The sequence below is a fragment of the Anoplopoma fimbria genome, chromosome 11 (assembly GCF_027596085.1).
Source record: "Anoplopoma fimbria isolate UVic2021 breed Golden Eagle Sablefish chromosome 11, Afim_UVic_2022, whole genome shotgun sequence".
Classification (NCBI taxonomy): Eukaryota; Metazoa; Chordata; class Actinopteri; order Perciformes; family Anoplopomatidae; genus Anoplopoma; species Anoplopoma fimbria.
In genome coordinates, this window is record NC_072459.1 from 2389551 (window position 1) to 2416500 (window position 26950).

General features: G+C 38.8%; 2 protein-coding genes across 4 annotated transcripts; both read left to right on the forward strand.

The window, feature by feature from the left end:
- Positions 1-1039: 1039 nt before the first annotated feature.
- Positions 1040-12850, forward strand: slc6a16a (solute carrier family 6 member 16a). The gene is made up of 12 exons (XM_054606857.1): positions 1040-1223; positions 5899-6124; positions 6274-6431; positions 7354-7480; positions 7567-7745; positions 7888-7998; positions 8167-8408; positions 8922-9114; positions 9973-10174; positions 10476-10635; positions 10749-10911; positions 11289-12850. Exons 1-12 carry the CDS (start codon positions 1221-1223, stop codon positions 11625-11627), a joined length of 2103 nt encoding a protein of 700 aa, XP_054462832.1. The 5' UTR covers positions 1040-1220; the 3' UTR covers positions 11628-12850.
- A 454-nt stretch (positions 12851-13304) lies between these two features.
- On the forward strand, positions 13305-26733 carry slc17a7a (solute carrier family 17 member 7a). Of its 3 annotated transcripts, none has more exons than XM_054607960.1 (14): positions 13305-13366; positions 21901-22153; positions 22250-22368; positions 22689-22803; positions 22901-22988; positions 23681-23767; positions 23975-24117; positions 24277-24426; positions 25170-25302; positions 25634-25744; positions 26020-26147; positions 26235-26304; positions 26396-26551; positions 26600-26733. In XM_054607960.1, the coding sequence occupies exons 1-14, from the start codon at positions 13305-13307 to the stop codon at positions 26731-26733; spliced, it is 1749 nt and encodes a 582-aa protein (XP_054463935.1). The 3 variants fall into 3 exon arrangements, with proteins under 3 accessions (XP_054463935.1, XP_054463936.1, XP_054463934.1); XM_054607961.1 differs by having other exon boundaries at positions 26609-26733; XM_054607959.1 differs by having other exon boundaries at positions 26396-26733.
- The last annotated feature ends 217 nt before the right edge of the window (positions 26734-26950 follow it).

The following is a 26950-nucleotide window of genomic DNA, read 5'->3' on the forward strand; positions in this document are numbered from 1 at the left end:
TCATTTACCGTTTATTAGGTGCACGTTATCTGCGCTCTCTTGCACAGCAATGTATTGACTTTTACTAAAGATGCAGTCAGCGCCTGTATCCTAATTAAACGAATATATATATATATATATATATATATATATATATATATATATATATATATATATATATATGTGTATATAAACTTTTGATATATATGTATATATATATATATATATATATATAAATACATATATATGTATATATATATATATATATATATATATATATATATATATATATATATATATATATATATATATATATATATATATATATATATATATATATATATATATATATATATATGTATATATATATATATACAGTACCAGTCAAAAGTTTGGACACACCTTCTCATTCAATGGTTTTTCTTTATTTTTTATATTTTTGTTTCTACATTGTAGATTAATATTGAAGACATCCAAACTATGAAGGAACACATATGGAATTATGTGGTAAACAAACAAATGAAATATGTTTTATATTTTACATTCTTCAAAGTAGTTGAATGAGAAGGTGTGTTTACAAAAGTTTTGACACACATATATATATATATATATATATATATATATATATATATATATATGTAATTGATATATATTATATACATATGACAGTTTTAATATGACTGTTATTTATAATTGTATATCTAAGAACAAGTAAGTGAACACTTCTCCATGGCTTTATGATAGAAGTGTAAAAGTCAAAAGCCTATTCAATGGACAAACATTCAATAGAAATTTTTTTATAGTTTTAATCACTGCTTTTTACAATTGTATAGTTCCAGTCTAAATAGAAGGTATGGCCACATGTGAGCTCACAGCTCTCTTCATTGGTGTTTCTGACCTGCTGGCTGCTCTCAGGAGCCTCCAGCAGTGTTGTCCGGCTCCCTGCAGCTTTGGGGCCGGACAGTTCAGCCCCCTCGTCCTCCCATTGGCTCCATCTGCACTAACTTCTCATATATGTCTTCTCGGGTTGTCGACGACAGAGTTTGTTCCAGCGCAAGAAACGTGGCCTCAACACTACAGATCTGCTGCAGACGTCCCTGGCTTTGCAAACTCTTTTCATTTGTAGCCTGACTTTTATGAAAAGCACAGAGAGGAAGAGTTTAACAGTATCGTTGTGAAAAGGAGACAAAGTGACCAGCAGGGACTTCTGGAAACTCTGAGGTTACTCCTCTCCAGCCAGCATGGTATGCCCACAACACACCCATGTTCTTTCACTCTACATTCACTTGATTTAATTAGCTCTAATATTTAACTTATTGTTTGATTCTGTCTTTTGCTTTACTGACTTTCCCTTTTTCTGGTTGTAAACTGTTGGTCTTATAGGATTTACCGTTACTAGATCCTTTGTTACTTAATCAGTCATGAGTAGGCTTTAAGGCTGCTTTAAGCTCCACCATGCAGCTGATTTCCTATACAATTGTTCACAGAAATACCCATGCTGCTATGTTTCCAAATCTTCAACTGTCAAAGCTATTCATTTTTAATATTATTCTTAAGATAAGATAAGATAAGATAATCCTTTATTAGTCCCGCAGCGACAAGTATTATAAATAAGCAATAAAAACAAAAAACAGTAGAAAACAACAATAACTGAAATATTGTATTTACAGACAGAAAAACTATTTTTAACTATTATTGCACAGTGTAATGTGTAATATATTGCACAGGTTTTTATTGCCATGTTATTGTCATGTAACCTCTCACCAGTTTCCCCTCTTTTCAGTAGTTTACTGCCAATGGATACCATGATAATCTGTATATTCTTCTTTTATTTTTAGTCTTATGTTGATTTGCATTTATTTGAGTCCCTTCGCTCTGTGGCTCTGACTACAACATTAATAACAGACCTACACATTGATCTGATGTGGATGTAAACCACCTCAAATTAGAGCTGAAAGGCAGCACTGTAACCTCATCATCATTGTTTCATTTTGACTCGAATGTGACACAACAGGATTGTGGAACTATCCACAAACCGACAGACTGCACTGTAGCCAGAATGTTACTTAAAATATATATATTTAATGACTCGCATATACAGATTATCATGGTATCCATTGGCAGTAAACTACTGAAAAGAGGGGAAACTGGTGAGAGGTTTCATGATTGACAGCTACTCAGATTGTGCAATACTGTGTGTGTGTGTGTGTGTGTGTGTGTGTGTGTGTGTGTGTGTGTGTGTGTGTGTGTGTGTGTGTGTGTGTGTGTGTGTGTGTGTGTGTTTGGGCAAGCATATCTCGGTGTATTTGCTAATGTATACCTGTGCAGGGTGTGGGCACTTTTCCTTTATGCATACTTGGATATGTTTCAGTTTTAAAGCACGTTCGGGCAGGCAGAAAAAGTGACTTTCTAAACTTTGTTGCGATGAACATGCTGGTGTACTATAGCTGACCATGTAGCTCCAATTCTGCAGCTCCTTGGTGCAGCTGTGATTTGTTTTATTGGTAGAATGCCTTGTTAGTATTCTGCTTCTTTAAATCCTTTGTGTGTAATCCAAGAGATTATTTTCCTATTGTGATTACACACGTCCCCATGTGATGCTTTGCACAAGGCGGACATCATCAGTGCAATAGATTTTGTGACCTTCTCAATTTTTAAATACTTACACAAAATTCTAAACGTTGTCAAGACATTGCATTTCTGCTCTCGTTTCATTCCAGTTTTGTTATCTGATATCTGACATTGAGAGGAAATTGAAGATGTATGGCTAGTAACCTGATAGCTTGATGAGTGTGATTGTTTAATTTACTCTTGAGCTTTACTAGCTACTAAGAAGTCTCACTTTAAGGTCCTGAGTAGATTACCAAAAATACTTTTACAGAAAAAAAGACTCTGGCTCCTCTTCAAACATGACGCTGACATGTAAAATCCCATGTGTGAAAGGGTCTTTATTATGGCTGTTTGCAGAAGGTTGGGGTGCCTGCAGACAGAAACACACGTGTGTCATGCTGTTCAAAGCATTCATCCATATAATGAGTGAACACATAAAACAAAGTGTTTAACATACTGAACATGTGTGAATAATTTATTGCCACTTTATGGGTTTAGATGCAAGCGGAACTATCCTCTTCCATTTCTGAATCATGAAACATGTCTAGTAATATATACGAGTCTTCTTATGCAATTTAGATAAGATTAACTGTCATACTAGATTAAGGCTACGTTTAACTCCAGTGAGCTAAAAGAGAAATGTACGTTTTTAATGCAATCCAATATAATCATGTTTAAATACTTTGTGAAACACTTTTTTAATTAACTCAGTTGTTGTTTGTGAGGTTGTGGTTAGTGGTATTGTATAAAGAACTGCATTAAATTGTTCCTCTACAGTTTTAAAAGGTATACTTAAATAACAGTTACCTACATTCTGGCAATAACTAAGCAACAAAGTTTGCGTTCGGGAGGAATTTAAAGAGAACATGTACTGAAAGGGTTTTTATCTAGGCTTTACCAAATATTATTATTTTTAAATAGTACCACCCAATGATAATAAGCATTATAAAGACATAATAATATATATTTACATGGTTATTCTGTTTAATTGGATACCAGTTATGGTGTAAAATACCTAGACATTAATAATAAAAACAACACAGCAAACAATCAGAATATACTGCACTATTGGAGACGTGATCAAGTCTAACTATTTACACAAAGTGCTTTTTAAAAATCCCAACTCATTTCTAAAGATAAGAAAAAAACAACAAAGGTGTTTTTAGAGATAAGCTGGGCGGAAGTGTGGCTTCCAACTGTAACCAGAGATAGTATAGAAAAGGAGAAAATGTAGAAGTTATTTTCCAAAAGACTGCATGCAAGTCCCAGAACTGAAGAACAAGTATGGTGTTTTCTTCTCCATGGCTTTTGAAGAAGTGCTAAAAGTTAAAAGCCTAGAGAGATAACTCTTTACAGTTTCCAAAAAAGTGGAAATAAACTAAAATACCTCAGCCTCTCACTTTTAAGCAAATAACAATTGTGTATAAAACAAACCAATACAGGGTTGCTGTGTTGGTCAGTAGCTTTAGGACCATTTGAGCACTGAAATACCCACACTTGTAAATCTTAATAACAGTTGAACTGTATCTGCATTTATGCAAAAATGTGTCTGTTTCAATGACAACTTTTTTGATTTTAATCATTTGAAGGGCATTTTGTTTGTCTTTTAAAGGACAGAGCTACACCACTGAAGTTACTCACACATCTGATAGCCAGACTTTATCAGTTCATAACGTACTGTAATACTGAGTCAGATCCAGGTAACATTAGATAACCACTATTCAAGGTTAGCTAAATCTGGAAGTAACAAGGGCTAGCAATTGTTTAGTTTACAGAGTCGTTAAATATAAAGAAAATGACATCTTCAAATGTCTGCTATGCCTGATTAACAGTCCAAACCCCAAAGAAGCTAGAACCAGTTACATTTTTGGTTTATGTGGTTAATAAATAACATGTAGGATTACTTAAAATTGAAGCAGATACATTTTCCTAATTACTGATTTTTCTATCAATCGACTAATAGCTTCAGCACTATGACAACACAAGTCTGTTTTGGTCTTTGATAAATTGGTCATCAAAATGTTGACAATAATTTCTCATAGCTTTCTCATAGCCAGCCTCCAGCCTTGTTACCAACTATAACCCCCACATGGTTCACCCATGCACTTCAGCACCACCCACAGTGTGAACCAATGTAAGCCGAACACCTCCCCCTCAATTTTCCCACCCACTCCCAACCACACGACACCGAAGACTGTCCCTCCTTCACCCAGATATATGCCTAGTGGCCGCTGCTATTCCCACTTCTCTTTCTCTCTATTTGTGTGTGCACATTCTCAAACTTTCTATGTATGTGTGTGTTCTTAAATCACCTGACGTGTCAGCCTGACCATGTGTCGGGGTCAGCCACGTGCTTTTCTGGGTAATACACTTCTTGTAATTTTCCATTCTCACCAGCTGATACTAGTAGTGGTACAGCTAAGTCATGACCTAAAGCCAGTTTGGCACACGTTAGGCCATTTTAGATCTTGATCACTCATATGAGCCAAGTCAGTTGGTTAGAGTGTGTAGTTCAAGTGCAGCCTGATGATCTGATGTTCTTTTGCATAGAGTTTTCTCTTATTCTTTTTGAACAGTGACACCACATTGCGTTTTGTTTTTTATCCCTTTATATTTGGATAATTTCATCGTAACAAACCACAGAAGACAACACATAGAACAATCTATTCATTGGAAACGTTGCCTAAAGATGCACTCTTAGACAGTGTAAACATACTATAATCTACATGCTACCAAAACATACATTTTCATCGCTGTTGTTATCCTTAAGATTTTAGTGATTGTCTGAATTGGGAAAATGACTATGTGTACACACATTTTTGACAAATGATTATGGTTAGCAGGTGACAAAGGTATTATATTTCTAAGGTTTCACAGTAGTTTGGCATATCATACGTTGCATGAGTTGCAGCACATATCGTTTTCAAATGTAAGGTCAAGGTTGAAGGCCACGCATCCTCTAGTTCCTCTGGACTCTCAGTGGTCTTTATTCATTACCCCCAAACACGGTACACCTTGCATATTCTTATATTATTTGTTGTTATATGACTGTTGAATGATAAGTGGGACTTGTGGGAATCTGCAGACATATAAAGGCACTCAAACACATTCAGTGTTGCAAGTGGTGCTGAACGTAGATTCTCACCTTACAGATATTTTTGTTTGCTTCCATAAATATCTTTTCCTGCTCTTTTCTAAACATAAAATAATTTTTTTACTTTTATTTGGACTATATCATGTCAATAAACTAATAAATATCTATTAACGGATTATCAGTGAAGTTTACCATTCTTCTTTTTTCATGTCAAGACGGAGAAACCTCCATTGGACAGCAACGAGGATCGAGCCTGGCTGAGTGAGGGTCAGTCTGAAACTCAGCTTACAACTGGGCAAGGTCCGGATGGAGTCGAGACAGGCGATGCAGACCGACCAGCCTGGGACTCTAAGATCCAGTATGTGTTGGCTCAGGTGGGGTTCAGTGTGGGCCTAGGGAATGTGTGGAGGTTTCCATACCTTTGCCACCAAAATGGAGGAGGTGAGTCTCTTCAAAGGAAAAAAAAGTTACTTTTCAGCTTCATAGTTTTGAGTGACTTATCACAGCAGCTTTCTTGAAAATAGTAGCCCAAGTAGACACATTGTTAAAAAATACCTTCATGTTTGAAATCCTTCCTTGTCTCTTTCTAGGGGCCTTCATGCTGCTGTATGTCTTTCTTTTAATTATCGTGGGAGTTCCACTGTTTTTCATGGAGTTGGCAGCAGGCCAAAGCATTCGCCAAGGCAGCATTGGTGTATGGAAGCACATTTCCCCAAAGCTGGCAGGGATTGGTTACTCCAGCTGCATGGTGAGAGTTACATTTTTTCCTTAACATTGTTTTGTTCTGGATTTGGGATTGTGCTGTTCAAGTATGAACGAAAAGTTATTATCTGATTTATTTGTTAATGGGGGCAAATAAAAGCCAAAATGTGGAGGCAATAATACCCGTTCTCCATCCTGTATAGTATTCTGCGTATTTTAACAAACACATTTGCAACATGAAAACTCATAGCTCATAGTATCTCGGCTAGGCTGCCATGGATCTGTAGCTGGCTGGCTTTTTCATGTTTGGGTTTTAAAGATTGGGCCTTCATCAATATTTTAGATATTAACCCCGGAATGAAAAGATTCATAAGCATGAATGTCTTCCTCCACTGGTCTCATAAAAAAGCCATATCAGTACTACCTCATATAGCACCAGTTTATTTGTATTAGTAGACAAGCTGTATGTTTACTTACGAAAGGATGTTATGACATCATGCCATGCTGCAATGTGAGAGAATCAGTGCTCTGTATTGCTGGCAGTTTGTTGAGTAACACTTTTCCCTACAGATGAAACATGAGTGGGCAAAACACACAGCACACAGAAGTATACTTGTATGAGTGGACGGCTATCTTCTTTGTTGTTGTGTTTCTTTAAACGTGTTTCTTTTTTAGTCCCAGCCAACGTCAGTGTCACAGTTCATTACAGCTCGGCTTTAAACACAAGTGTCAACAGTTTGAGTTTCTCTTTTGGGTGATACAGGCATTGAATAAAGAACAAATCCTATCTTAGGTGATTTTAGGTTTGCCGTTCTCCATTACAAAAACAAATTGTTGACCTTGAAATAACTTTTCACAGACTGCACACAACACAGGTCAGCACTGTAATTAATATCGCAACGGCCTTGCTATGTAAATATGAAATAATCATTAAGTAAATCATTCATGAACCCTTTCTTCTCCTCCAGGTCTGTTTTTACGTGGCTCTTTACTACAATGTTATTATTGCATGGAGCCTGTTCTACTTGGGTAATTCTTTTCAGTATCCTCTGCCATGGGAGCACTGTCCAATTGATGTAACCACCAATGACACAGGTACTGACATAACTGAGATGTCAATCAAAATGAGGTGTCACGTACTGATGCCAGTTAAGTCTACAATGTTGTCTGTTCTCAATCAGCAGTGAAAGAATGTGCAGGTTCTTCACCAACAACATATTTCTGGTTTCGGAAAGCTCTTAACATCACAAATTCCATCAAAGAATCTGGAGAGTTGAACCCAATCATGACCGGCTGTTTATTGGCGGCTTGGGCAATTGTTTCCTTGGCTATGATCAAGGGCATCAAGTCTTCTGCAAAGGTAAGTTAACCTTTCTCCTCTTTGTCACCCAGCTCCAAAGGCCCCCGATATCAACAACCAATACATACACTCTGTATTTCTAAACAAGTATGGCAATAGTCTGACACAGAAATCATCTTCCATTTCTTTTTGCAAATCTTAGGTGATGTACTTTTCCTCAGTCTTCCCCTATGTGGTGCTCTTTATTTTCCTCATCAGAGGGTTGATGTTGGACGGTGCGATGGAAGGAATCACCTTTATGTTTTATCCTAAAGTAAGCACACATTTTACCATGTGTTTGATTATATTCATTTCTTGATTTTTATTTTGATACAATTCATGTCAAATGAAAAGTGTTTTGAGAGAATTTAAAACTTTTTTCATGTTTTGGCCTTTATAATCATTTAGACTTAATGAGACTTTGTTTTGTGGTATTTTATAGCTGGAAATCTGGGGTAGTGTGCAGGTGTGGCGCCAGGCTGCTACACAAGTGTTTTTTGCACTGGGACTTGGCTATGGCTCCGTTATCGCATATTCGTCCTACAATCCAGTCCACAACAACTGCCACAGGGACGCGCTGATGGTCTCCGGCATCAACTTCATGACGTCGGTGCTGGCCTCGCTGGTGGTTTTCGTTGTGCTGGGTTTCCGTGCCAAGAACATTGCACTACGCTGCGTGGCTAAGTATGGAAGTGTGTGTGTGTGTGTGTGTTTGTGTGTGTCTGTGCATGAATGTTTACTTCCCTCTGTTTGCACTCATTGCTATCTACAATAATATTTCTATTGCTGCTGAAATAACAAATATGCCCAAACGTTTCATTTGTACAGTGCTCTCAAAGACCAAACTATATAATACAGTAAAGCTACTTGTTTTAACTAATGCTCAGGAAAAAATGCCTGGTTGCCTTAAATAGGTATCCAATTTTGGAGCATTTGGAGTGGATTGTTAAATATAGGAAATAAATGACTCAGTTTGTTGAAAGAAAGTATAGAAGGCAAACACTTTCATGCACTGCTCATTGAAGAGTGATGCATTTCTACAGTATCGGACCCAAAGGTGTAATGTTACGCAGTATTTCCTGGGAATTTAGCATGTTTTTAATTCATTTTCACAATCAACCGTAATTTGGGAGCCAGTGTCTTCACAGCAGATATTGCCTAACTCATATTTTATCCTTTTACTCTCACCTCTTTCAGAAATCTTGGTTTTCTAAGCCTGATATCGTCCGATGAATCTAAGCAGCACTTGTTTGGCCCTGGTTGGCCTTGGATCAACATGACAGATCCAAGCTCTGTATCTCTTTCTGAATACAGAGAGTGGTACAGCCACCACAGCTCAACAATTGGTCTTAACATCACTGACTGCAGCCTGGAAGAGGAGATGAATAAGGTATACCTGAGATATCATTTGAATTATCTTTCTTTATAAGTGGGCTATCAACACATCGTGCTTCACAAAACCAGAAAATATCTTTCGGAGAATTATTGAACAGGGATAAAAAATATCTCAGAAAACAATGAAACAAGCAGGAATCAAAGCATTAAGTTAAATAGTTAGACGTAATGCCCGGTGAAAATCAGAATGAGTTTTTTCCATTTTGAAAAATTTTGATTCTACTACGTTTTCAAGAACACATTTTTTAGAGAGAGAGAAGGATCACCAAAGGTTGCTTTATGAGGTGCAACCTGGCTCGCTTAAAAAAAAATCTGGGCTTCAAGCTGAGCTGAACATTTCAATAATAATAGTAAGAAGGTGTGGTACTGAGGTTCCCAGGACCCCTGAGGAATATGTGAGGTACTGTGGAATATCCAGCTGGCAAGAGGAAGAAAACATATGGGACACAGTATCCACTTGGTCTCTTGGAGAGATGGAATCAAGCTGTGATCGAGTAGTGAAAGGAGAAACTAAAGAAACAGAGGCTGGGGTACAAAAAGTTATCTTATCTAATAGTGTTTATTTTACTAAAAAGATCACTCAGCCGCTACTGCACACTACTACAGCAGTGCTTCTGGTATGCTGCTATCGGGTTATAACTACAAATAGGGATCCAACTACTGGTTTATTAGATTGGGTTATGCACTTGATAACGGGGGCTGCTGGAAATACCAAACCCAACACAGGTGTTTTGTTTTCTCTTGGATGTGGAAGGAATCCCAATAAGTGTTTGTACTCTTCAGTCAACTTTTATAACATTTTTGTTCATACTTTTCCCCTCTACCATTCTATCTTCCCTTTGTATGCGTGCAGGGCGTTGAAGGGACAGGCCTGGCATTCATAGCCTTCACTGAGGTGATGGCCCTTTTCCCTGCCAGCCCCTTCTGGTCCACACTGTTTTTCCTAATGCTGCTCAACCTGGGCCTCAGCACCATGTTCGGGACCATGCAGGGAATCCTCACACCTCTCATGGACAATTTTAGCCTCTTGGGCCGCCACCGAACCCTGCTCACTGGTAATGCACACAAATATCAACACGATGCTCTGTATTTTAGGCACTTATTATTTTCGTTTGAATAGACTCTTGTCCAGGCGTATTTGGTTAAATTGAAGATTTAGACAAATAAAATGTAAATATGTCACCTTAGGCAGGACATTTTGGTGTCTGAATATTTTTATGCCTGCCAGCATTGTCTGGATGCATCATTTTTTATTATTTTTATGAATTCAGACATCGATTGCCTCTAAAGACTACAATTGTCTGTATGCAGTTATAAGGTAAAATAACACTGTCTGCCTTCCTTTTTGTTTTTCAGTGTCCAGCTGTGCTTTGGGCTTCTTAATAGGAATGTTGTTCACTCAGCGCTCTGGCAACTACTTTGTGACTATGTTTGACGACTACTCTGCAACGCTCCCGTTAGTCATTGTTGTAATCTTTGAAACCATTAGTGTGGCGTGGGTTTATGGAACAGATCGGTAAGAAACCACTAATTGTACAATTTAACTGTTCAAATATTTCTGTTTAGTTTCCTTGTCTATTCCTTACATTGAAAAGATGCATCTCTTTTAAAAGCTTTCTATCACTGCAGCTTCCTGGATGACATTGAAGTCATGCTCAAATGGCGCCCTCCAGTGGTGTACAAATATCTTTGGAAATATGTTTGTTTGCTGTCGATGATTGGTCTTCTGGCTGCAAGTTTGTTGCGTATGGTCTTCAAAAGGCCTACATACACCGCCTGGAATCAAGACACAGTAAGATACCGGGCTACAGCTTTCTTTCCTACACAAAACAACTAAATAAACATAAAACTCTGTTATAGTTTACAATATATGTGACATACTCCCCAAGATCTGTATCTTGTCCTAAGCTGTTGAAGTAACTTAATGTGTATTAATTGTATTTACAATATGTTTTGATGTTGTAATTATTTAAATATTTAGATTTACATCTTTGCACCCTTTTTCATATTCATATATATGGGTATTCTGATAACTGCTAAAAGACACTGCAGTTTTTTCATTGTCATAACAAAGTTATTTGTACTGTGTTTTTGAGGGTTGACTATTGAGCAGTATTGTGCCTGCCCATGTTTCATTCTCTCACATGCTTTGTGTCTTCCGCTCTTCAGGCCTCTGAGATGACTCTTGAGTACCCTGGCTGGGCTCTTGGTATGATTATCATGCTGATACTCTTTGCCAGCTTGCCTGTGCCTATTGGCTACATCTATTACACATTGAAAAATCCCAAAGCCGGTAACACCGAGGAGGGAGGCGGCCAAGAGATGCACCGTGAGTTATACACCAAGTGCAGCTCCACTGAGCAGCTGGATTCCCATCACAGAGTCCCCACTGAGGAAGAAGAGGCTCATCCCAGGACTGCCTTCCTGCCGTTGGGCAACGAAAACTACCAGCTCCTGGGGCAGGAGGAGGAAGATGATGATGATGATGAACGAGATACGGGGGTTTGAGCACGGCTGTGGGAGGATGAAATGTTTACATGTTGAACTTTAGAGTGCACGCTAACCCTGCAAGAGAGATTGCAAAGTGAAGGGAGGTCAGTCAGGAACAGAATTATTCTTAATCTGAGCAAGAGTTGTGGTTTGCACCCATTTATCATATTCAGCAAGCTCTACATTGTTGACAAGCCAGTCATTTAACTATTCATATTATTGAAGATTCATTATCATTGAAATCAAAAGCCTTTTAGATTCTGTAGTTATAAAAATAAAACTCCCGCCTTCATTCATTTCCTGAACCGCTCACAGTGTTCAGACAGTAAAACACTCGCAGAAATATCTAAAAGGAACAAGCTGCTATATTTGATGAAAGAAAGAATTTATGAAAGGTTTTAGAGTAGGAAAGTGACAAGCCGTTGTCTTTTGATTCTGACAGGCTTGTTTCTTACGTTTGTTGTTGAATTGAGGAAGACAGCAACAGACAAAAATAGTCTCTATGAGTATTTTTAGCTAAATGCCAAGTATGAATTTGCATGAAAACATTCTACCTTGATGTCTGTGTGTGTGTGTGTGTGTGTGTGTGTGTGTGTGTGTGTGTGTGTGTGTGTGTGTGTGTGTGTGTGTGTGTGTGTGTGTGTGTGTGTGTGTGTGTGTGTGTGTGTGTGTGGATGTGTGAAGAACTTTATTTTACATTATATTTGTATCATTTTACCTCATGAGACCACAGCAATGTTTTTAAATGTCAGTGTAGCAGAATTGTACTGTAGATGAGGACTAATAAACCTCTAGATGGCAGCAACCTGATTGGATGAAGATTTATTTTATTTCTTTTATGATTTACACATTACCAGTGAATCCTAAAGTTGTGTGCACCTTCTAAAGAGCAAATATAATATTTAGGACGTTTAGTATAAGGATATATATATTTTATTTTTAATGTTTATTTGGGTTATTTCCAAATATTTCATGAAGCTGAAGGTCCTAATATATAAGTTAAGTTTAACATGTTCTGCGTGTCATTGCTTAAGGGCTAAGCAAACCGAAGAATACTAAAGTTAGAGTGGATTTTTTCCTGATCAGATAACATTTGTGTTCTAATCGCATGCATGTGCCTTTTACAGTATATGTGGGATTGAACATCATAAATCAACATATTTTGGCTGCCAATACCTGTGCAGTTCCAATTCTAAAATCACCGATGTTGTTATGCATGTAATTGTTACACAATTAAATGATTTCTCAACACAAAAACAGCTTTAAATCAATTAAGGCTTTTGTTTTTCTTTCATTCTTCAAAAAAATGTTATTAAAATGAACTAGATTAAAGTATGTGTGATCTGTAGGTCCTTTTATTCTAGTCTATGCTGTATGATTGTATAGGTTGGCTTAACTCTTAATGATCAAAACTCAGATAGAAAATAAAGAGTCTGCAGGGCAAATATTCCTAAAATGGCAAAGCAAAAGTGTTTTGCATCACACACTGATAAATGATGTCCTGATTGTTTATTCCACTTCCCAGCACACCTTTGTGAGAGTACATGGGAGGCTTGTGCGTGTAAGGGAGGAGTGAGAGAGGGAGGAGGGAGGGATGGAGAGAGAGATGGATGGAGAGAGAGATGGAGAGAGAGAGGACTTCAGGCATTCAGGCAGCGGGACATCAGCACACCGGCCGGTCAAGAAGCTGCAAGGATGGAGATCCGACCAGACAGGTTTAAAGCGGTCGCTGGCAAAACTCTGGGGAAAATTAACAGGTACACACCTATTTCACATATTCCTGACTCCACCTCTGACTTCTCCCCGTTTTCACGCGTTTTGGTGATTTTGTTCTGCTGGGGAAACAGGAGAACATCATGCTTCATGGGTTCCCATCCTCTCTCCTCCAGACAGCAACTCTCCAGTCGAGAAAAAGTTTGTTAGATATTGATTCCAACATGTACAGAGGGGACAAACATCATGTCGGTATATGTCGGCAAAAAGGGATTTGATTGACAGAAGTGGGTGAAAAATGCTGTTTGGCTGTCTTTTCATGGAAAGCTCATTTTTAATTGCAGGATAAAAAATAAGGGCAATATCCACTATATTAAAAAAAGTAAATTGTGCGGATGTCATCAGGATAAAAGTGTGCAGTGAAAGTGTAATGAACTGTCTGTGTGTGTGTGTGTGTGTGTGTGTGTGTGTGTGTGTGTGTGTGTGTGTGTGTGTGTGTGTGTTTGGGACAAGATGTTTTCTCGTTGTGGATGGATGATTTGTTGCACACATTTGGTCTGAAATCATGAATGATGCTGTTGTCTCTGTCCCTTTCCTGTTTGTTTGTTTGTTTGTTTATTTATTTGTTTGTTTGTTGCTCTAGTCAGATTTGGCCCAACTCAAAGTGGATTAAGTATATTTGAGATAACGTGTCTAAGTGTGGTTACATAATGTTTCCGTGCGTTTTCTGAAAGAGATGGTTGATCAGATGGAACCAAAGTCATATCTATCCATCTAACCATCTGTCCATCCATCCATCCATCAAACAAATTTGTATTAAATTTGATTTTGTATAACATAGCTAACGCTGTATTCAGTTGGCTGAACAAATATTGATATTATCAACAGAAACTTAATTGGCAACTATTTTGTTGACTGGTTAATCTTTTGAGCATTTTCGGAAAGTTTCTTTTTCATTTTATGCAAAGAAATGTTATATCTTTGGGTTGTGTACTTTTGGTTTTACAAAAGAAGCAATTTCAAGATTAGAAGACTTAGCCCTAAAGTAATAAAATGATTCTGTACATCTGGGCCATCTCTGTGCGTGGCCTTCACACAGTAGCTCTTTGAGATGGTTCACGAAGAAACTGACCTTGATTAGTGTAACAGTGTTTAAAGAAAAGATCAACACATATCACAAACTCTTGTTTAGAATTGTGTTACAAGTGCTGGATATATATCTTAATAAATTGCATATCAATACAAAAGTTGATATTGGTGTTGTGACGATATTTCAATAAAAAAAGAGATTAAAGACACTCATGCAATAACCATTGCTGTAAGCTTTCACTCTCTCAGGATTTGAGGTAGCAACTAAACGTATAAATCCAATCCTGAAATAGCCTGTTTTCCAGTCCAGCTGTCGAGCCACGCAAATCCCTAAACTCTCCCCTCCCACCCACTCCATCCAAGCCCATGTCACTTCCTCCAGCCGCTCCATTCTGCATCCTCCATCCTCCGTCCTCCATTGAGCCATTGAGACACAAGCACAGATAACTTTCAGCCTATCTGGGTGTCCCAGATTAACGGACATGCAAATCTCAGGCTTTTTCTGATTTACTGGTTGTGAGCCATGCGTGTGCACGGCCACAGCTGATGCTGTGAGAGATATGATGTATACGATTGGATCCAGATTGGTTTGAGTGGGCGTTTCCTCGGCTTAGACAGTTAACTCTGGTTTTATGTGTCAACAGTGTTAGGTAGAGGCAATGGTTTTAATAAAAAAAGTGAATATTTTGTTCAAAATGTATGTGGAAGATGCATGATTTAAGGCATGCATCTGTGTGTATGTTTATATATGTGTGTATTTGTGAATGTGTTGCATCCTGAACACAGGAAAGCCCTGCACTGAGTAGATGAGTGTGTGTGTGTGTGTGTGTGTGTGTGTGTGTGTGTGTGTGTGTGTGTGTGTGTGTGTGTGTGTGTGTGTGTGTGTGTGTGTGTGTGTGTGTGTGTGTGTGTGTGTGTGCAATCTCACCACCTCACAGACAAAATCCCTCCTGATGAAAGCAGCCAGGAGTTCATCTATTATTTAAACATTTTCTCCATCAGAATGCATCTCCTGTTTCTATATTAAACTCCACTAGGTAAGCATAAACTTCATCACTGTAAGGTCAACTGCACTCTACATTTCTACTCTTACTATTCCCTCTTTCAACAATGTTAAATTATTGCCTATAATATAATCTATTCATCTCCTTGTGCCAAGAAACTACTCCACAGCACTACATAAAATATAATCACACTGCAGCCGTCTTCTCATAACCACTGTTGTTAAAGTTCCTGATTATATCCCATTTCCCATCGCATTAAAATGATATATATAGGTTTATTGAGATACTGAATTAATCAGGCATTTGTTTGCATCTGCAGGATTGCATGCCACAGAAGGATAGCTCGTGCTTCACTACGCTCAAGGAAACATACATTTTTAATCAATTTTACTTGCAGTGGAGTGCTACATTTTCAGTTTCCTTACACAGTGGACTAAAATTGGTCTAAAAGAAATATTTAAATAATGATGACATGAAGCTATGCTTATTTTGTATAACCATTGAGGCTTTGGCAAACTGCAGAACTGCAAAAGTTTGGGCATCATTTTAATTGTGGCTTTTTTTTATCAATTTAAGAGTTATTGTCAATTGTTGAATGATATATTACACTATGTTGTTAACATTAATACTTTAGAGTGGTTTACTGATGAATTAGTGGTTTGTATCACAGTTTTGGAAACTTGTGAATGTAATATTGCTGTTAAATTGTCTTCGGCACAACACATTAGATAGAAGTTAATACCTTCATTAGGAAAGAAAATATATATAATATAAAGTCAAATCCATTTTAACCTATGACTACCTCTCATTAGTTCAGGGGTTGTGACGATTTAATCATTGTGATAATGACGATGGCAGTATTAGGTGAAAGCTATTGGACTGGTTGTGATTGTGGTTGAGGCAGAAAGACGTCACTCACTGAATCCTGGGATGCTTTTGGAGTCTTAAAAAATTTAAAAAAGATACCAAAACTATACTTTACAAATGCTTCTGCTTGTGTTCTCTTTCTTGATCTTTTGACTTGCTGTCTGTCTGCCAGTGTGTCACTCTCTCTTCCTGTATTGCTGTGTGTGTGGAAGCAGCTATGTGCACACAGGTGTATTGAAGGGTCCCCTCAGATGTAGATCTTTCTGAGCTGAACAGTTTGAAAGGTTATTGGCAGCGATGCTGTGCGTATCCATGATGTCAGTAATGCTTCATTATATTTACGTTGCCTCCCTGTCTTGTTGTGTTTGAGTAAAAAACAACAGAACTGGAAGGCAAAAATCAGTCTAACAGAAGCTTTTTTTCTTTTAATCTTGTGACTTTGCTCAAATCATCGTTAGGTAAAAGGTAGTGAGATGCTGTGTGTGCGTGTGTGCGTGTGTTCAGATGCACTCACAAAGTGATTGAGTTATACTATGTGACTTATTTGATAATATGTCTATGAAGGTCACACGTGTGAGTTTTTGAATGATGTGTGTCTGTGTCTGTGTGTGTGTGTGTGTGTGTGTGTGTGCTTGCATGCGTGCTTGCATGCGTGCTTGCATGCGTGCTTGCATGTGTGCTTGCGTGTGTGTGTGTGTGTGCGCTTGTGTGTGTGTGTGTGAGAGAGAGAAAGCGTGTGTGTCCACAGGAGAGAGTGAAAAAAAAGTGGTGACAGGATGGGGAGGAGGGTGTCTCCCTGGGTGACACAGTCCCACCGAGACCCAATCTGTTCACCTCAGGGAGAGTGAGAGGCTCATGGAGGAAGTATAGAAGGGGGAGACACCACTATTGCAATAACAAAATTGCTGCATTATTTAAAAATTCCTCAAGCTACTGCGCATACTTTAAACACCTGACCTACAATTAAATGTCGAAAAGGGGGAAATTGTTTTCAGACAAAAGCACTAAAGTGCGTTGGCTGAGGAAAGAAAAGCATGGTTTACATACAGCACAATGGAGGAACAATTTAGCACATGCATGTGGAAATAATGACCAGGGCTTCTGGAGTTATATAATATTTTTACTCTCAACCTCCCTCGCTGTCTCTCTCTCCCTCTCTATCATCCTCTTATCAGAGGATTACACAGACCGCTCTGTGAATTGCTGAATTTAATATACAGGGTAACAAAAGTCCCAGGTCACTAACCAGCATGTGAGACTCGTGGTGTTATTTTGTCAAAGCTGACATATTATTTTTAATTTAACAGCAAATGCTAAAAAAAAGATATATTTATTAGAAGTGACCTCCAGACAGATCGTCGCTCCATTTGAAAAGAAGTATGATGGTCTCATGGACTGTAAATAGAAATAGTATTTAAGGAGTTTCACATTAGATTATTCCACTGTTGATGGGAACAGTTTTATTAAAATTAAAAGAGTAAACTTAATATCTTTGGGTTTCGGACTGTTATTTGAATGGAATAAGATTCATAAATACATTATCTTTGGCTGTGGGAATGTAGAAAATGTATTTTTCACTTATTTTCTGATGTTTTTATAAACAAAACTATTCATCTATTAGTACTTATGTTAATTGAATCAATACATTCAAACCCATTGTGTTTCGTAGAATAAATTGCTTTGATTGACTCTTTCTTTTTTAACGTTGTAGGTTTAGCTTTGCTTTTTGTGCTCAGGTGAAAAGCACACGTACGAGCTCAGTTTGAGGTGTTACTGAGTCTCCACTGAGCCTGTTACTATTGTAATTATGATATTCCAGAGAGCCAGAGGTCATGGGACTCCTGCCTATTCATGCTCTCTCCCTCATTAATTGTTGCCAGCTGAGAGCAATCAGGTGCTAACAAGAGAAGCTACATCAGATGAGTGCAAGCTCACAGTGCATGTGTTTAGCCTCACACGAAGACAAATGTCTTTACTCTGTGCTTCATACCTCTACTTCACAAACTCTGACTGATGTTAACATGACTATATTTGTTTGTAAAGTACCAGTCAACACACTGCAAAATTGGAATACTACAAAGGGAGAGACCCTCAGCTAGTCAGCTATTTTGAGACCCTAACACACACACACACACACACACACACACACACACACACACACACACACGCACTAGAGTGAGATTGCCCTTTAGTGGGAAGCATCTGTAATCAACGGTAATTTTTGCTGTGGGCTAGCCTCGTTAGCTGGTAGCGTATGTGTAGGTGTCAGGCTGCAATCTGTCGTGAGGTCTAATGAGGAACCTCCTGCAGCCTTCACTAACTCTGAAGTAGGATACTGAGCTCCACTCGGGCCGAGTCAGCACGTTAGTTTAGTACAGGACAGCAGTGTCTGCACCCAACTGATTCAACGGGAAAAAACCCACCTTCCTTTGTGTCCCATCAGCTTTTTGATCAACTTTTTGCTTTTTCTATTTCTTGTGTTTCATTCACAGTGGTGCACTGTGGAGGCCTGCACACCTGCTATCAAATAAATTGCATATGTCTGCATGTGCTGTAGCTAACACAATAAACAAAGGCGTCAGTTTGTTCATAACACTTAATGAGACTGGTAATTCTCAGAGAAATATATAATTCTTTACTAACTCCTTTACCTTCACAGAAAAATATTCCGTGTTTGAAACAGATGAGGCAAAAGAATGGACATTTGAGAAAACATCAAATGTTTGACTTGAAATCAGCAATTTGATTTACAGAATGACTTAAAACTGAATGAAAGGCCAGCATGAACTCAGCAGTGTGTCAAAATGGAAGGAGACGCATGCCGATCTACGGCCAGCGATATTCTGTCCTTCCATATTCATTTCCGGAAGTAAATCATTTTCGTAATCCTAATCTGAATGTAGTGACGGATTAAGAGAGAGAGAGAGAGAGAGAAAGAGAGGGAGAGAGGGAGTGAGAGAGAGAGAGGGAGGATGCATCGCCCTCTATAATCTCTTACAAATTCAAAAATGTTGCTTTACAAAGAATCTTTTGTTTCTTTGTGTTTTACTTTACAACCAGAATATCTCATGAAGTATATTAATTCAAACATAATTATACTGGTATATCTTTAAATGTGTTGTCTGTTTATTGGCTGATTGCATAGATGTATAAAGAGATTATGCAGAGGGGGATGGAGTGAAATCCACAAGCATAACTGAGAAATATGTGCAGGGTTGTATGTGCAGAAAGGCTAACGGATAGATAGATAGTGACATATCATGGTGTAAAAGCTACAGTGAATTATTTATCTCACCCAAAAACACATCAATAATTTAGCAGTAGTGCCAGAGTCTGACTTGTCTTTATTTAATGTGTGTGAATACGTTAGAGGCTGAGAGAAATGAAATGTCTTGAACATTTGTATGAAACGCAGATCCTCCTTCAATGCATTAAACAATTCTTTTGGGATTTTTATTGAAGCTCAATTTTGAAACAAGTTTTTAACGATGCAACCATCCTCGTCACATGGAGCAAATCCTTCTGGTTATTATGCCAGTTTCTGCGCAAAATTCTCCAGCTCACTGACTAACTGGATCAGCCCATTGGAAAGTGGACGGTTGACACACGAGCGCGTTTTGCCGTTAAATCACTTATACTTAAAACACACACACACACACACACACACACACACACACACACACACACACACACACACACACACACACACACACACACACACACACTTAGGTTAAACATACAGCATATACCCGTGTCTGATTTAATCTGAAAAAAATGTATCTGTAGAAAGCATTTAATTAAGTTCACCTGTTTGTGTATGTGTGTGTGTGTGTGTGTGTGTGTGTGTGTGTGTGTGTGTGTGTGTGTGTGTGTGTGTGTGTGTGTGTGTGTGTGTGTGTGTGTGTGTGTGTGTGTGTGTGTGTGTGTGTGTGTGTTTACCTGTCTTTTAAGGACATATGTCTGGTTACAAAGTCACATTGTGGGGTCTTGCCTTCCTTTTGGGGATAAAAATGCACATCCCCATAACATAAATCATTACATTATAGGGTAAAGACTTTGTTTAAGGTACGGCTAAGGGTTTGGATTAGGCTGGTAGTGGTTATGGTTAGGGTAATTGTAGGTCTCCAGAAAATGAATGCAAGTCAATATAATGTCCCCAAAAGTCATGAAAACAAAACCTGTGTGTGTGGATATGTGTGTGTTTTAGGAGGGGTTGAGGGTATGGAGGTTATGATACACAGATGGCCGCTCTCCTGACTTCTCTGTTTGACTCCTGTGGAAAAAAGTGTCACCCACCATTTGACAAAGATGGTCAGCCTAAAATAACGACAAATAATAATCTGTTCTAAGGCAAACTGATCATTAACCAAAACAATTGAATTGGTAAATGCAGAAGTTCTTTGGATGACAAAAAACTAAATCATTTTAGATTGAAAATTAAAGTGTGTATAACAGAATGAATGCCTTTTTTGAAAAATGACACTTCAAATATTGATGTCAGTATTCTAAAAATCCTTTTTTCACTCCTCTCATTATCTCTGTTCCTTGTCTGAATAACCTCATAGTATAAACACACAGAGGTCGGCCTCTAGAGAGCTCTTGTTTGCCTCTGAGAGACTGGACATCTTGAACTGCACCAGTATGGCAGCCGGTCCCAGGCGTCCTTAAGGAGGGGACACTGGGTGCTGTCATAGGTGACAGCTGCTTCCACACACTGTGATGTGCTGAGTCAGACACGACCCCAACATGGTGCATGTTGCCTGCATTGAAGTGTGTGTGAAAGGGAAAGAGAGAGAGAAAGAAGAGACTATGAAAATTAGGCAAATTCTACAAAATCACAGCCTCAAAATAAGACAGAAAATATATAATATCTCACACATTTGTGAAAATATATTAAATTGCTCCTTTCTGAGAAATGCAGAGAGCCATGTGGTGTCTGGAAGATGAAAAGAAGCATTGTCTTCTTCAATTATCTGACACCAGGTCACCATGTTTCTCGCATTTCAAGCTTTAACATATTAACTGATTTATTTTGAAAGCATCACCTGAACCACTAATGTTCCCTTTACTTCCCTTTTGAGCCAATGTGTCAATGTAAGTTTTTTCCCCAGAGGAGATGCGCATCAGCGTGCCACCTCACTGTCACCTCTCTCCCTTTTTTCATGTGAAATTTCAATTTTTTTCTTGCGTTTTTTTAAATTGCCAGTCCACATTTGAGTACTGGGCCGTTTGCATGAATCAGCAAACTAGAAAACTGAACAAAAAGATGAATGTAATTTATATATTCTTGCAGTTGGAATGTTAGAACTGATCATCCCACTCAGGCTGTGTAAAGAATCAGCTTAACTTCACAGTGTTTACCTGTTACACTCTTTAGTGTGTCCATCTCTATAAACGTAAGTTGAAGTGTTGTCTAAACCAAAAAAAATACAAATAAATGCAGGTTTTTTCATGGCAGCAATTTTACATAAAAATGGACATCTTGTATATGATTTTGTAAATAATTACCTAAAGCCAAAGATATTTTCGGAATCCTTTGGATCCTAATTATTTTCTCAAGTGCAGAGGCTGGCTTGTAGTTCTCCTTTCCTGCACACTGTGTCTTTGTCTCCACTCAGGCTGATTGAGAAGCGGCAGCCCAATGGAGAAACCATTGAATTATCAGCGGAGGGCCGTCCTGAGCTGGTGGAGGAGAAGGAGCTGCCGGTGGTGGACTGTACCTGCTTTGGCTTGCCAAGGCGGTACATCATCGCAATGCTGTCTGGCCTGGGATTCTGCATCTCTTTTGGAATCCGGTGCAACCTGGGTGTGGCCATTGTAAGCATGGTGAATGACCACACTGTCTACAAAGGCAACAAAGAAGTACTCGTGGTAAGTAGCAAAACACAAATCAAAGATTCTCAAATGATATCAGTTTGTCTTTGACAAGGATGTTTGCCTCGTTTTTTACGATTTTCTTCTCTCCAGGCTGCACAGTTCACCTGGGACCCTGAAACGGTGGGAATGATCCACGGCTCCTTCTTCTGGGGCTACATCGTCACACAGATCCCGGGTGGCTTTATATGTCAAAAATTTGCAGCCAACAGGTGAATGTCTTCACATTACAATATCTTCTGGCATACAGTAATTTCGTCTACAGTAAAAAGGGTTACTTTTGTGCAAGGCATGCAAAAAATTATTAATCCCCTTTGACCAGTATCAAACAACACAACAATTCTGAAATAAAGTAAGTTTAACATAGGCCAGATGCCAAGAAGGTGTAGTAGCATTGATTAAAGTAGGTAACTCCAGTCATATGTAGGACCAGGACCATGAAGCTTCATCCTTTCAGTGGAGCGTTTGTTTTCATCTGTTACTGTTGAATATTAGATCTGAGGCAGCTTGTTTGTTCTTCTGTGTGTTTAAGAGTGTTTGGCTTTGCCATAGTGGCCACATCCTGCCTCAACATGCTGATTCCATCCGCTGCTCGCTGCCATTACAGCTGCGTTATACTGGTTAGGATATGCCAGGGCCTTGTTGAGGTACAGTATGTGCCTGTGTGCACATGTGCTTGCAGCACTCTGTGTAAGACAATTTCTAAATGCATGAGTGTTTTCCTAACTGTATTGTGTCCTTCAGGGTGTATCATACCCAGCCTGCCACGGGATCTGGGCAAAGTGGGCTCCTCCTCTTGAGAGAAGTCGATTAGCCACAACAGCCTTTTGTGGTAAAGTTTCTAGCCTTACTGACACATTTACCCAAAATTCAATATCCCTTTTTGAGATGCAGAAACTTTGGGATGTCCACTAGAGTTAAGTTCTGTGAGTTTTGAAAATGTTAAAGGGCCCATATTGTAAATTTGTGAGATTGTATTTTCTTATTAAACCCTGTGCTGTAAAAACATTTTGATGAACGTAATCAAAATGCTCAATCCATGAAGAAATACAAGCATTCAGAAAGTGTGCCTTTAAACGAGCCGACAGTATTTTCGTGTGGTATTATTATTACTTATTCAAAATATAGATTTAAACGTTTTAAACGTTGAAGTTCTAAATGTGTCCCGGTTTATTTCCGGTTGCAGTGTATGTGAATGACATCATTGCCTAGCATAACAAATCAGATTAAACAGGCTCAAACAAAGCGTTTCAGACAGACGTTGAATGCAGGTATATTCAGACAGACAGTATGAGAAAAACAAAGTGAGTTTTTGAACATTAGAGGATGTAAACATGTTCTAGTACAAACCCAACAAACAAGTATAAACCTGGAAATGAGTACGACATGTGACCTTTTAAAAATATTGGACATGTGAATTTCTGTGACCACTGAATATCTATATATCACGCATTTTGAGCACTGAAACGATTATATGATTATGAGGAAAAGTAATCATTTTTGTTATATTTGATTCTTTCTTAGGATCCTATGCAGGGGCGGTAGTGGCAATGCCTTTAGCTGGGATACTGGTGCAATACACTGGGTGGTCTTCAGTATTCTATGTCTATGGTTAGTATCCTGTATTCAAATATATGTTTGCTTACGCAGTACTATCATCCAAGCTAAATATTATTACACACACTAGTACTCTTCAGTTCAAATGAAAATGTTTACGAATCCCTAAACAACTGTATTTCTGTTGCTTACAACCAAGACTGCTCTTTTCCTACTATACCAATGTCTGTTTATTCTGCCTTCTCTCCCATCTTCTTCCAGGCAGCTTTGGGATATTCTGGTATTTGTTCTGGGTTCTGGTGTCGTATGAGAGTCCCGCATCCCATCCCACCATCACACCGGAGGAGAGGAAGTACATTGAGGATGCCATCGGAGAGTCTGCCTCGTTTCTTGATCCTCTGCATGTATGGCTCTTTGTGATGTTACTCTGGAAAGCTGTTAGACCTGCACACAAACACACTGAATATAGACACGTATTTATACACACTCAGCTGATTCTAGTTCTTGATCAATCTCAGTGAACTCAATGGATCCCAGTAATATCTTATTCCTTTGGATGGCAGAAATTTAAAACCCCGTGGAGACACTTCTTCACCTCCATGCCAGTCTACGCCATCATTGTGGCCAACTTCTGCAGGAGCTGGACGTTCTACCTGCTGCTCATCAGCCAGCCGGCCTACTTTGAAGAAGTCTTTGGCTTTGAGATCAGCAAGGTGAGACTATATCTAATATAACTAAAACCCTTCAACTGGAGTTAAATTGAAATTCTGGTATTTTTTCAACCTGATCACTTTGGTTGAGTCATAATAACTTTGCACTTGTCACCTCAAGAATTTTAAATGATTTATGTAAAATGTAACTCCATTTGGAAAGCAATAGAGTTGACTAGTGCAACTGTATTATGACATATAGTCAGAAAAGTCATAATTTAGAAATTAGAAGGTTGAAAATACCAGAATTCCTCTTTAAGGTTTGGGTTTAGTTGGGTCCCTTTACCAAAATGTATGAGAGGTGTCTAGGAGTAATCACTAGAGTCTAAGATTCATCTCCTACAAAGCATCTAAGAATTGAAGATTTCAGGTTATGTAAACTTGTGTAGTCATATTTATAAATGGATATTTTCATGTTTAATTCAAAAGCAAGACTGATAATAAGGCTCTGGGGTCTCTGTGGGTGTTTAACTTGTATTTGATAGCAGACAATAGAAGAGTAGTGGAGGTGACAGGAAATGCTGTGAGAGACAGAAGCGAGTGCCAGGTTGGATATGGTCAGCGTCTTAAACCTCCAGACTACCACAACTCTCCTTTTTTTTAATTTGATGTCACCCTTGAATGAAATAATAGTGAAATAAGAGATTTCCAGTCAACATTGCATTGTTTCTAATACTCAAATGAATGAAAACTCTATATTCGTGTCTCTTTCTCACACACACACACACACACACACTCTCTTTCAGGTGGGAATGGTGTCAGCTTTGCCCCATCTGGTGATGACAATCATCGTGCCTATTGGAGGCCAGTTGGCAGACTACCTGAGAACTCACAACCTGATGTCCACCACCAACGTCAGGAAGCTCATGAACTGTGGAGGTGAGTGTCAAACAGGGAAGGGTGATAGTTGGAGGAGGGTGATGAGGAATGAAAACAAGGGTGGAGAAGAAAGCTCATGACAAGGCAAGAGCAGAAGCTCAAGGACAAACTGAAACACTGTGTTTGCAAAAGAGCAACTCCTTTGTTGTAGTGAAAGAAACATAAATAATTGTGTACTATTTTATATCAAAGCTCTGGCAAACTCTGAAACTTCCCTACCAATAAAGCCCCATTGAAGTGAATTGGAAAAAGAGGCAGAGCATCAAAATGTGGATAGTTTTCCTCACTCCTCCCTTCTTGCATTAGATGTTGATGTGTTTACTTGTTTCAGGTTTTGGGATGGAGGCCACCCTCCTGCTGGTGGTGGGATTCTCTCACTCAAAAGGTGTTGCCATTTCCTTTTTGGTCCTCGCTGTGGGCTTCAGTGGATTTGCTATCTCAGGTAAGAGATGTTGTAAACAAGTTTGCTGTCTACAGGTCAAGAAGTAGTCCAATGCATATTGATTGTAAAACGTAAAAACCAAACAGTGTTGTTTTTTACCCCGGTGGCTGCTTCCCGCTGTTTCCATTAATATACACTATTCATTTAACAATGATGAGGGATGACTTGGATTCACAATTACTTTTTTCTAACCCTAACTGTGAAAATCTGCTTCACAAACATTGTGAAAACAGGATGGAAATTAAGCTGTGCACTGCTTTTGTTATTTCTCTCAGGGTTTAATGTCAATCACTTGGATATTGCCCCTCGATACGCCAGCATACTGATGGGCATCTCAAACGGCGTGGGAACGTTATCTGGAATGGTGTGTCCTCTTATAGTGGGAGCAATGACCAAACACAAGGTAAAAACATTCATTTGTATCAGCTTTACATTGTCATGTAAAAAATGTCAAACTCACCTGTTCCATACCTTTTTTTAATTATTCCAGACCCGTGATGAGTGGAAGTACGTCTTCCTCATAGCTGCCCTCGTACATTATGGAGGAGTGATTTTCTACGGTATGACTTGACTTTGACTTTAGTGTTTTGTGAGGCATCTGCAGAAGACTTCAGTCTAAATGCTGATCTGATTTTTCTTTTTCTCATCCAGGACTCTTTGCATCAGGGGAGAAGCAGCCATGGGCAGACATAGAAGACACCAGTGAGGAGAAGTGCGGTATTATCGACGAAGATGAACTGGCCAATGAAACAGAGGACCTCTACCGTGGAGGCGGGCAGTACGGGGCCATGAGCCAACCAGTTGTTGGTTCCAACGGAGGACGGACCGGAGGAGGAGGAGGAGGAGGAGGAGGAGGAGGAGGAGGAGGAGGAGGAGGAGGAGGCGGGCCTGGATGGGTGTCGGATTGGGATAAGTCTGAGGAGTATGTGCAGCCACCTGGATACAACTCTTACATGTATGGGGGAGAAGAGGAGAGGGAGCTGACATAGAAGACCGACGTGATACCAGTTAAAAGAGAAAAAAAACAAGATGGAGAATAAAAGGAAGATTGTTTGGAAAGGGATTGTAAGAGAGTCACTGCAATACTGAATGGACCTGCTGTGTGCTTTTGTACAATATTTACAATTGCATATTTCAAAAGTCTGCATCTGATTCATTCTTTGTGTGTGTGTGTGTGTGTGTGTGTGTGTGTGTGTGTGTGTGTGT